Source organism: Zerene cesonia, chromosome 24 (genome assembly GCF_012273895.1).
Source record: "Zerene cesonia ecotype Mississippi chromosome 24, Zerene_cesonia_1.1, whole genome shotgun sequence".
In the NCBI taxonomy this organism is placed as follows: Eukaryota; Metazoa; Arthropoda; class Insecta; order Lepidoptera; family Pieridae; genus Zerene; species Zerene cesonia.
The window spans coordinates 3,933,080-3,944,917 of record NC_052125.1 but is presented as its reverse complement, the minus strand read 5'-3'; the positions used below and the strand labels follow the sequence as shown (position 1 = coordinate 3,944,917).

At 33.2% G+C, this 11,838-nt stretch overlaps 2 protein-coding genes across 2 annotated transcripts; one reads left to right on the top strand and one right to left on the bottom strand.

Moving 5' to 3' along the window:
• Positions 1-4,928: 4,928 nt before the first annotated feature.
• On the bottom strand, positions 4,929-7,507 carry LOC119836428. The gene is made up of 2 exons (XM_038361743.1): positions 6,327-7,507; positions 4,929-5,081 (listed from the first exon to the last, which is right to left on the bottom strand). The coding sequence occupies exons 1-2, from the start codon at positions 7,390-7,392 to the stop codon at positions 5,014-5,016; spliced, it is 1,134 nt and encodes a 377-aa protein (XP_038217671.1). The 5' UTR covers positions 7,393-7,507; the 3' UTR covers positions 4,929-5,013.
• A 645-nt stretch (positions 7,508-8,152) lies between these two features.
• Positions 8,153-10,416, top strand: LOC119836495. The gene is made up of 4 exons (XM_038361854.1): positions 8,153-8,257; positions 8,925-9,033; positions 9,607-9,709; positions 10,026-10,416. Exons 1-4 carry the CDS (start codon positions 8,216-8,218, stop codon positions 10,195-10,197), a joined length of 426 nt encoding a protein of 141 aa, XP_038217782.1. The 5' UTR covers positions 8,153-8,215; the 3' UTR covers positions 10,198-10,416.
• Positions 10,417-11,838: the final 1,422 nt, after the last annotated feature.

The window sequence follows — 11,838 nt, the reverse complement described above, 5'->3', positions numbered from 1 at the left end:
TGTTTTATTCGTGTTTTTTTTTTCCTGACATCTATTGGTGAATAATAATACTATTTTGCTTCGTAGCTAGCTGGACAATTGAAATAACACATAGGCACTTTTTATACCGATATTCCTACGGGATACGGTTACGCAGCACGCCTACGCGGTTTCAACCGCGGGTCACAGCTAGTAATATTAGTACGCCATGTTCGTCTAGTATCCACCTATAGTTTTGTTTGAAGGAGCCCTTGTCCACTGGTTCAGCTCAATATAAATACTTATTTCATTTATGGATTGCTTCATACATACATCTTTGACCAAAACAACAAAGACTACAATGACTTCAAAGAATGATTAAGAAATGCTGTACAATTAGCGACAAATGTTGTAATAGCGTTAAATAGTCCGACTTCAGATTTTATATGTAACAATTTATTTAATAAATTGAGAGCATGATGATGCTTGTCCCCCTCTAAAAACAAATTATCTCGTACTAATATTATAAACGCGAAAGTTTGTAAGTATGGATGGATGGATGTTTGTTGCTCTTCGACGCGAAAACAGCTTATAGTATCCGTATGTAATTTGGTACAGAGATAGATTATAGTCTGGATTAAAGCACGCGAGTGACGTCGCGGGTTACAACTAGCATATTTATAGCCTTTGACATTCATAGATAGCGTGACTTTCTAGTGATAAAATAATTGTTAAAATCGACACCGTAAGTCCATAGATCCCTAAAGTGTCACAAACACACATACCTGTTCATGACAATATAGAAGATATTTTCTATACTAATATTATAAAGCTGAAGAGTTTGTTTGTTTGCTTGAACTTAATCTCCGGAACTACAGGCCCGATATAAAAAAAATATTTCTCTTGAGAATAAACGAATAATATATTCTACGACAAATAAATATTTATAATAGACTGGTAAATATGTTTAATCTTTATCTCTATATTGATAGCGGCAAAAGCAATTTTCATATAAAACATTTCTTCCTCATATAAAATTTATGGCCGAGATTATTTTTTTATACTTATTGCGTTCTATTCAAAATTATTAGGAATATAGAATTAGCGACAAAGCGTGTTTACGCACTGTGCGGATGGATGTCACCATTTTTAGTAGTTGAATGAATAAATGATCTTTTTTCAACGTAATACAGAAAGTGAAGGCTCGTGTCCCCATCGATTTTCTTTATGCACAAGTAGGTGATCAGCCTTCTATGTCCTGCCAGACCGAGACATTTTTTTTGTGAGCGACTCCACCGGGAATCGAACCCATCGCACTCTTCGGTTCTACGTTCACACGCTAACCACAGTACCAATGAGGCGGTTAATTTAAAACGGAAGCATACTTGAAATATTACAAGTATACCTAGAAAAGGCAGCATCCTCACTATAGCAATCTCAAGCGGTGTTTTTGTGGGATTTATTAATTGTAGGAAAAATAAAATTTTAACTAAGAATAGTACATAAAAGGTAGTAAATACCTATAATGTTATAATAAACATAAATGTATAGACATATTAGAAAAAAACAGCAGATATAATCAGGGCAAAATTAATTAATGTAAAGTATATGTAATTGCATTAAAACCATTAAACTTTCATCTGATAATACTAATCAGGATGAAAAAGGTACCGAATACAAACAATGGATGGTTTAATTTGCTTCAAGTAAATTCGTGTAAAATTTGTAGTATGTTCAGTAGATTAAAATTGGAATTCGACCGGAATCCCTTTGTATTTCTTATAAATGCATTTCTTACAATTTTGATACAATAATAATACACTCTCAACACCCAACACTCAATGTAACTTTTAATTTGACTATAATGGAATATCGTCATTCGATTATAGTCGTATTATATACTAGCTGCACCCCGCGGTTTCATCCGCGTAAGTTTCGTATCCCGTAGGAATATCGGGGTAAAAGTTGAAAGATAAAAGTTGCCTATATGTTATTCCAGTTGTCCAGCTGTCTACGTACCAAATTTCATGGCAATCGGTTCAGTAGTTGTTGCGTGAAAGAGCAACAAACACATACACACATCCTTACAAACTTTCGCATTTATAATATTCGTAGGATTTTCGCCTCCGCCCTTAAGCTAAGACCATTTTTTGTCTGTGTTGCTTACCTACGCGTTACAACATAATATACTATACTAGCTTTTGCCCGCGGCTTCGAACGCGTTAATTTCGGAGAAGTTTAATAGATGTTATTATACATATAAACCTTCCCCTTGCACCACTCTATCTATTAAAAAAAACATCAACATCCGTTGCAGTTTTAATGATTTAAGCATACATAGGGACAGACAGAAAAAGCGACTTTGTTTTATATTATGTTGAGATACATATACAGTTATCACTTCGATATCGCGTCTGACAGGGCGTTAACCAATAGAATATCCTTATCAAGATTAATCTTTATATAAAAGAAAAAGCTTAATGAACGCGATTAAATCAGTTTAGTGTGAGTGTAACCGTTTTGTGGATAGTGCAGTGCAGACATACAAAATGAACGGTGAGTTTAATTAATAATTGATCAATTCATCACATTTGTTTATTCGTGAGGATTACAATTAAAAGGTGTATGAATAGATATCCGGCTGAGACAAACATTACCGGAAACGGGAAATGATAGTAATTAATTTATAATTTATAACTAATGATATGTAGCCTCACACCACTTAGCGTATGCGATGTTAAGGACAATTTTTTTAAGGATATTGGTTGTAGAAGGGATTTAGAAGGTTGCAACCTTTCCCTAATTTTTTTTCCGTTCCCTAATTTTTTTAGCAGTTCCCTAATTTTTTTAGTATAAATAAAGTCAATGTTACTCAGTGATTGGGGGCGTCCATAAGTTACGTGAGGTATTTAAGGGGGGAGGAGGGGGGTCCAGTAAAAGCTTTCCAAATTTCAATTGGTGAAAAATCCAAAAAGTCTCACGTAATTTACGGACGCCCCCATTTGTAAAAATTGATAAATTCGTCCAGATTTCGTCTCACTCTAAAATATAAAACTAATCTTTATAATATACAAGCGACCCGCCCCCGCTTTGCGCGGGTACAATGCTGATACTAACTACTATATATCCTACTAATATTATAAATGCGAAAGTTTGTAAGGATGTGTGTGTGTGTTTGTTGCTCTTTCACGCAAAAACTACTGAACCGATTGCAATGAAATTTGGTACGTAGACAGCTGGACAACTGGAATAACAAATTGACAACTTTTTATTCCGATATTCCTACGGGATACGGACTTACGCGGATGAAACTGCGGGTAGCAGATAGTAACATACTGCCGCCCCGGCCGGACAGTACCGCCGCAAGTAATGTTAAATCTGTAATATCTTCGAAAATACTAAATCTTGTGCTGTAAAGGACCGTATAGATCTATATTAAATTAACAATGTATTTAAGCTATTTAATTGAATAAGAATTAATGCTGTATTGGTTAAAATCGCTTCGAAAATTAGCCATTATCTATCGTAAATGACAAAAAAAATGTGAGATATCCATAAGAGCTAGACATATACCATCGCGGAGTTTTCTGTAGACCTTTCAATGTGTACAAATAATTATTTTGATAAATCTCGTAGGGTTCAGCTTGCGTTTACAAGGTAAGCCGAAAAAATTGATAATTAACGACATCACATTTGAAACCACTATTAAATGGATGTTAGCATTCATATAAACCTTCCTCTTGAATCACTCTATTTATTAAAAAAAAACCGCATCAAAATCTGTTGCGTAGTTTTAAAGATTTAAGCATACAAAGGGACATAGAGAATGAGAAAGCGACTTTGTTTTATACTATGTAGTGAAGTGTATACGTAATTTGCAGACACAAAGAATAATTTCAGTGTTGGAACAGAGAAATCTGAACCTTAATCCTCAATACATAATTGCTAATAAAGGCTTTTTAACGGATTTTAAATACGAATTATTCATTACATTAAATGATACCTATTTTATACATTTTACATGATAGTCTTATCATTTTAAACCATATTTTGACATTTAAATCATTTCCAATGATTGATATGAAGTAATCCTACATTCCAATTGCAATTATTACAAAAAATGCAAGTAAATTTGTACAGAAATCCGGTTTGAAGGACTAGAGTACAGTGCTACCAACTTATCTCTGAAATTAAGAATATCAACATAGATTACATACTGGTAGGTGTCACCGTCGCTTCAGTGTGACATTTAGAATAGGGTAGCTCTTTTAATAGACTCAGAAAATAAAACAATTAAATCTAGAAAGCAATAAAACACACAGATCGTTTGAAGTCAATAATAGCAATTCAACATCTCTTGTTCAGTTTTGCGCCATTTCAAAGGTATGTTGGTAGCACTGTACTACTGTCAATGTCAAATAAAACACGTTCAGCCAAATTTAACGCTATAAAGTACTGATTTGTTATTTTTAACCATAAGAGTTAAGGCTAATATACAATCATAAATCTATTTTTTTAAACCAGTCGCCTCCAAATTGTCAGAACTTGAGCAAATTTATATAGGACCCTTAAAAGGCATCAGCTTTCAAATAAAACAAAATCTTCAAAACCGATCCATCAAGCCAACAATGCAACAAAGCCACAAACAACAGTAAAATTTAAAAATTAAAAACTTTTGAACGGTCACGGGGAGACCACGCTCGCTGTAGTGTTCGAAACGTCGGGTTAATAATGAATAAATCGCGTTTAAAATCCGTTAAAAAGTTTTTAATTTCTAAATGTATAATACTAACGTGAAATCAAACACAAGAAAACAGTAAAATTGATAATCTTTTATAAGTTGGCTGAAGACTGTTAAGCAGGATTTTTTTAATTACATATTCAAGTTATAAATTATGTCAGAGGTAGCATTAGGATATTGGACAAATAAAACAAAATGTGTTACAACGATACAATTTATTACATTAAATTACCTTAAAACAATAAAACTAGCCACTGAATCTATAAAAAAAAAGATTCGGAACAATTAAAACATTGTATATAGCAACTCAATCATCACCTAATTATTTTAACATCAATACATTCACCTGCTTCAAGCTCCAATTCTTGAGCTGTCATTGCACCTGAAAAGAAAAGAAAAATCTACACTAATATTCTGAAGAGGAAGAATTTGTATTTTTGTTCATTTGTTTGTAATGCATAAACTCAAAAACAACTGGACCGATTTTAAAAATTCTTTCACCATTAGAAAGCTGCAACTTCACTGAGTGACATAGGCTATAAATGTACCACGGGCGAAGTTGGGGCGATAATATAATAGGTTCTCTGGAAGAAAACGCTTTTTTGCGATAAGACCACCATTTGTTATAATGTAACGTAGATTAAATTTCTAATTGTTTTTTAACACAGAGCATAAAGCATGAACAAATACATAAATATATTCCCTCATGCCTGACTGTAATATTGATGCAGTAGTACGTAATTAGGACCTCCAACTCCAAAAAGTGAAAAGTTCAGGAAAAAACACTACAACTACAAATTGTCAGACCAAATTGAAATGAGACCAAACGGGACACATTAGCTTTTCAATAAAAATTGAATCATTAAAAACGTAATTGCTTTAACCAGTGAAAAGTCAGTCATTTTTTAGTGATTATTAAAGAAATGTTGTGTAGAAACCCGAGGAGGGTTTTTTGAAGTTGGTTACAAAGTGTTGGCTAATAAAAATGAAATTGTTTTTCAATTTATTAGCACATCCACATTACCTACCTCTGGTAAAGGGTATATTGTGTGGAAAGTTAAATATTCCAAGCTGAAACGTGGCCAAATTATGATCTATACCCTTGCTCATTGAATACAATTAGTGTGGACTGAGAATTCTCATAAATGAATACAGATATTAGCATAAAATTTATTGTAAATGATCGATTACATATGATGCAATAGAAATATACATTTAAGTTAAACACTCTTCCATTGAGGGTTATAATAAAATATAAAATACTAGCTGCATCCCAAGGTGTCACTCGCACAGTACCCAGGGAAAAGTAATCTATTTGCTAATCAAGACTATAATCTATCTCTGTACTAAACTTCATACAGATACAATAAGCTGCTTTCACATGAATGAGTAGCAACATTCATACATCCTTCGATACTTAAAAACTTTAGTATTTATAATATACTAGCTTTTGCCCGTGGCTTCAAACACATTAAATTCAGAGCAGTTTAATAGATGTTATTATACATATAAACTTTCCTCTTGAATCACTCTATTAAAAAAACCCCATCAAAATCCCTTGCATAGGGACATAGGAACAGAGGTAGCAAGTTTGTTTTATACTATGTATTGAAGAAAGATATTTTACCTGTAATGCAATCACCGTCAAATTCAAATTTCAACTTATTCAAAGGTTGTTCCAGATGCTCAGCACACTTTGTGAACGCTTGTATCATTCTCTCGTCCGGTTGAACTGTAATCTCTAGCGGTTTCTTTAAATTTTGACATTGAAACTTGAGCATGATACCACTTATTTCCTTATCGGAACTCTCTAGAATCGGAACACGATTATTGACTATACCCCCGTCTATAAACTTAGCAATACTATAATCTATACTGTCCGGCGTGTCGTCGGGCTTCAATATCCTATCGTTGTATGTTAGCAGCAATTTCTCAACGCCTACATTCTCCCGTTTCGAAAAGAAATCAAATATCTGCGAGAGCTTTTGGTACTTGCGTATTGTGAACTTGATTATATCTGAACTCTGCCAATACACTTTGATTGATAACTCTTCATTCTCATCGATTATATCGTCGATAACGTCTTGCGCTTTCACGTTGGATGTGAACAATTGGACGTCGTCAGATAGATCTGTATATTCCTCTGTGTTGCCAATACTATAAACAGGGTAGGAAGGGCCTCTGCTCCTTCTAGAAGTAGATCTATTGCCTCGAGCTCTGCTTCTGCTCCTAGCTCGGCCCCTAGATTGGCCCCTAACTGGACTATCCGTTATAGTAATACAACTAGTATTAGCGGCACTTCTTGTATTCCTAGATGGGCAGGTATCAAGGGAATCGTCGGATTTATCTAAAGATGTATTTTGTTTACCACGGTTCGACCGGCCACGATTCGATCGCGCCCCGCGTGCTCTAGGGACATTAGTCTTGCAACGTCTACCTCTTGAAGTCTGTTTTTGTATAGAATTTAACGCAATTATTTGATCAAGTATCGTATCATCATCGTCTAACAGAATAATTTCACTATCATCACATTTAATTACATTAGTTTCGCTCTGAGTTGTGTTCTTTATTTCCGTGGAGTTGTTTAACAAATTCGCTGTATCCATATCATCGTATTGGTACTTATTTTTTATGTTTTGCAGTTTTTTCGTTATGTTACCATAACAGTCGTCGTCTGTGTCCGAGGAAGACATTTTAATGGGGAAAACACGTTATATTTAATTTTATTAATAATAAAAGTTTCCACAAAACAATAAATAAAATTTAAATTTTAAAATTTGTAACACACAACTGCAGTTTCGCGTAATTTCTGATGTTATCGTTGACATTTGACACTGACAACCATTATAGATAATTAAAAACTACGTGTTATATTATATTTATTTATCAAATCAATAAAATCAAAGCATATTGTGCGCTAAACTATCAAAATAATACAAGAAACTAAAATATAATGTGAAATACGTAACAGTATAGAAAATACTATTATGATTCTATCCTCCCTGTGAAATGAATATGTTAAAGAATATATTGTAATTATTGTTAAATTGACATTAACGTTTAAGGGTTTTATATGGACGAATGACTGTACCTTTGTTTCATTTAGTTTTATCGAAAAAATAATTAAGGTCAACTTGAAACAGCAAATAAATTAATTGTGTTTATTCATAATTTAATTTTTACAGGAATACTATTGCCTCTTTTGTTGTGCTTCGGCAGTGCCGTAGCGCAATTTCATGGTGTAGATCCGAACACTTTATCATGCGATCCAACAGGACAGGTACTTACCAAATTTGTGAATTTCTGTAAATGTTAATGAATTAATAAAAAAGTGTAGTTATTTATAGAGAAACAATTAATTGAATTTGAATTGTTTATCCACATTTATACCACAGGTACTCCTGAGTTGAACCAATAAAATAAAATAGAATCATTTCATTTTAGACTTTTCTTCTTCTACCCCACTTTACGAACTGCAGCAGATTTTATATTTGTGCCCACGGCCAGGAAGTAGAGATGAGCTGTGCTAGCGGTACAATGTTCGATTTTCCCATTCAGGTAAGTAAAAAAAAAGCTACGATTGTTTACATAAAAATTAAAAACATGCAATGGAATTAGCGGCAAGGCTTGTTATTTATATACCAATACTTGGTTCGTAGTATTCCAAACTGAATTGAAATATTTATTTGGGTTCTACTTATTGCGGATGTCTATAGGCTATCATATCGCGTTACAACTAATAAAAAAAAATGTAAAATTTTCTTTGAAACACACAAAATAGAATTGTACACTTAATCTTTTCCCTTATTGAAGTGAAACTTTTCCATAGGGACATCATAAAAGAATTATTCAATTATTCTTATCCATTACTAGCTTTTGCCCACGGCTTCGCACGCGTTAAATTCGGAGTGGTTCAAAAGACGTTAAACGTCCACTTCTATCACTCTATTAAAAAATCTCATCAAAATCCGTTGGGAAGTTTTAAAGATCTAAGCATATATATAATATAAACAGGCGCGGGAAGCGACTTTTCTTTATACTATGTTCTATGCAGTTATTTACTTCTGTCTTTCTATGTCCACATTCGAGTTATTTCTCTATTAAGGAGAAGAAATTCCATGGATCAGATACGTCTATCAAATTGCCATAATTTTGTGCTGTGTCCTATGATTAATTCTAGTCTCATTTTATCTGCTTTTTCTGATTTGCTCTGTTTTTATTCTAGTCCTGTAACCATATGTGGGCGACTAAATGCTACCTAAGAGATAGAAATGACGAAGAAATCGAGTCTGGTTCGGGCGAGGAAGAGTTTTCCGACTACAGTTCTAGAGCCGGTAAGAGTTTCTTGAGTTCGCTATGTATACCAAATTTCTGTAATCCTTTCTAATCCTACTAATATTAGAAACGCGAAAATTTTTTACTTTTCTGTCTGAAGATAGTTAGGAGGATACAAGCTGTACCTTGCCTGTGGGTGGGAAACTCCTTTGATTCCATTCCTATAGGAAATTCATTTGACTGCATGGGCGAAGCTGCAAAAGCTGGCTGTGATATTATAAAAAGCATAGATAGATGAGAGATTTTAACGTTTTGATGGTTTGGAAAGGAGGAATTAATTAATTTATAGATGTTATTATAATTACAAAACATCCTCTCGCACAACTCTATTTATAAAAAAAACCCTATCAGAATCAGTTGTGCAGTTTTGAAAATAAAAAAGTGTATGCATATGTATCATATACATAAGGACCTTTTTATACTACGTAGTGAAGATCCCTGGCTTCAAAAAGGTGTCAAAATAAAATAGATTTATTCCATTGCAGACAGTAAACAGCCAAAATGCTCCAATGTGTACTTGCCAAAAATGATGTTAATTATTGTTTTTATCAATCTGTATTATTATTTTCCAGGATCTGCTCTTCCCATCGTCCAGACACTAACGCAAGTACAGCCATCAAATACATTGCTTGATTGTAACGATATCAATATTGCATCCCGGAGATTCTCTTACAAGTGAGTATGGCTTGATATAGTAAACTTACATGAAATTTATTGAAGGCTAACGTAGCCTGTGGGATCTTTGAAACTATTAAAACTTTTAAAATTTGTGCATCATAGTAGCATTATTAATGTTATTTCTCTGTTTATCTTACAATTTGGTGTTAATTTTTGAATAAAATATTATAAATAGACGCTGTATTTTATACAAAGCGGATGATTTCAAAACAGCATGAAAATTGGTGGTAGCTAGACCGCGCGTGAAACCGCGTTAAAGCTAGTGCATATAATATATTCTGTCAATATAAATATGTATCAAAAATTGTTCTAGCGGAGACTGCCAAAGATACTGGCGATGTGTAGATGGTGTTGCCATAGCGCAATACTGTTCTGACGGCCTCTTCTTCAACGAATACAAACAGCAGTGCGACTTCGAAGCGAACGTCAAATGCGAAGATCAAATCGACGATGAACTGAGCACCGAATTCATTGTTTACAAATAAATACGTGCGCATTAATAGTATAAATCGTTTACGGAACGCTATATTAACCATTTTATAGGAGCGACTAGGAAACAACAACCAAATGTCAGTGTCAAATTTCGAAAATGACGTTTTAATGTCACTTTTGATCATGTCTCTATTATTGATTTTTGTATATATAAAAAAAAGTAAAAATAACCATAAGCTACGAAGAAACTCTATCCCGCGTTTTCTTATCAAAAGCAAAGAATAAATATTTATGAAATTTAATGAGAACGGGGCTTTTAATTTCGCAATAAATTATTTTTATTTATTTATGTGCTTCCGCCAAGCTTTGTGATTTATGACCTGTGATTCAAGGAAAACTATTGTTTTTAATAATATTATCGAATTATAGATAAATGTAAATATTCGTTTTAATCGTTTATCGTATGGGATTAACATTACCCTTTGCTATGACCGCTCTATCAGACATCAATATAATTATAATCGCATAGATTTTGCACTATTCTAGCAAGTTCTCTATAATAACTGATAAAAAAATTACAACGGAAGTTTTTCATAATTTATTATTGGTATTTTAAAAAATCACATAGGTATAAGAAGCTAAGATATTTTACAATGTCACTATTATATAAAAAATGATGAAAATTAAAAAAAAACATATTGTGATGAGATACTGATAACATTATAAACCAAAACGGAAGTTTAACTAAAATCCAATTATACAAAAAACGTGATACTATATTATCAATTATAATTACGACAGGATGTTTTTAATTACGTTTTAATCCAATCTAATCGTAAAAAATGTGTATTTTTGTAGGTGACTTTATTTCATGCTATAGCGTTAGAAAAAACGTTTTATCTATAGATAAGTTTTGGGGATTATGCTGGATTATAAGTGATCGCGTTTTTGTTATTTACGTAGACGGAAGTAAAATGTCTAATATTAGAATTATTTTCCATAACGAACGGTATCATTCTGCGTGTGTTAAATGTATCACGCGAATATTATAAATGTGAAAGTTTGTTTGTTTGCATGTTTGCCCGTCAATCACGATGAAAGTACTGAACGGATTTTGATGAAATGTGGTATATTGACAGAGTATGAGCTAACTTGGATGATAGAATACTTTTTGTCCCAATTACATGCTTCCTTGGGATAGAACAGGAATCTTGATATCCGGGCGGAGCCGGGACGAGCGTCTAGTTATAACATAAAAACAAGTAAAAATTATCCTAAAATGTTTACTCGATTTGTAGATAGGACGGGATTTAGAAATTAAAAATAAAAATCAAACACAAGAAAATACTAGGACGGGATTGTTACTAGCATGCCGCCCCGACTCCGCCCGTGTTACATATATAGCCCATAGCACTTGTAACACGTATATATCCAACTGACAGATTTTTTAAATCGGTCGAGTATTTCCTGAGGTTAACGCGTTCAAACGAACTCTTTGGCTTTATATGTTTGAACTATAGTAGCTGTTCGCTCCGACTTTCTTGGAACATAATATATACCCTATGTCACTGAGTGAAATTGCAGCTTTCTAATAGTGAAAGAAATTTCAAAATCGGTCCAGTAGTTTTTGTAGTTTATCTATTACAAACAAACATATATAGAAACAAACAAATAAACAATAATACAAATTCTTC

Excerpts from the sequence above, each read along its gene's own strand:
- LOC119836428 (XM_038361743.1), bottom strand. The coding sequence starts at position 7,392 with ATGTCTTCCTCGGACACAGACGACGACTGTTATGGTAACATAACGAAA. Across the intron at positions 5,082-6,326 it reads TGACGGTGATTGCATTACAG|GTGCAATGACAGCTCAAGAA; the intron begins GTAAAATATCTT and ends TTTTCTTTTCAG.
- LOC119836495 (XM_038361854.1), top strand. The coding sequence starts at position 8,216 with ATGAGCTGTGCTAGCGGTACAATGTTCGATTTTCCCATTCAG. Across the intron at positions 8,258-8,924 it reads TGTTCGATTTTCCCATTCAG|TCCTGTAACCATATGTGGGC; the intron begins GTAAGTAAAAAA and ends TTTTTATTCTAG. Across the intron at positions 9,034-9,606 it reads CGACTACAGTTCTAGAGCCG|GATCTGCTCTTCCCATCGTC; the intron begins GTAAGAGTTTCT and ends ATTATTTTCCAG.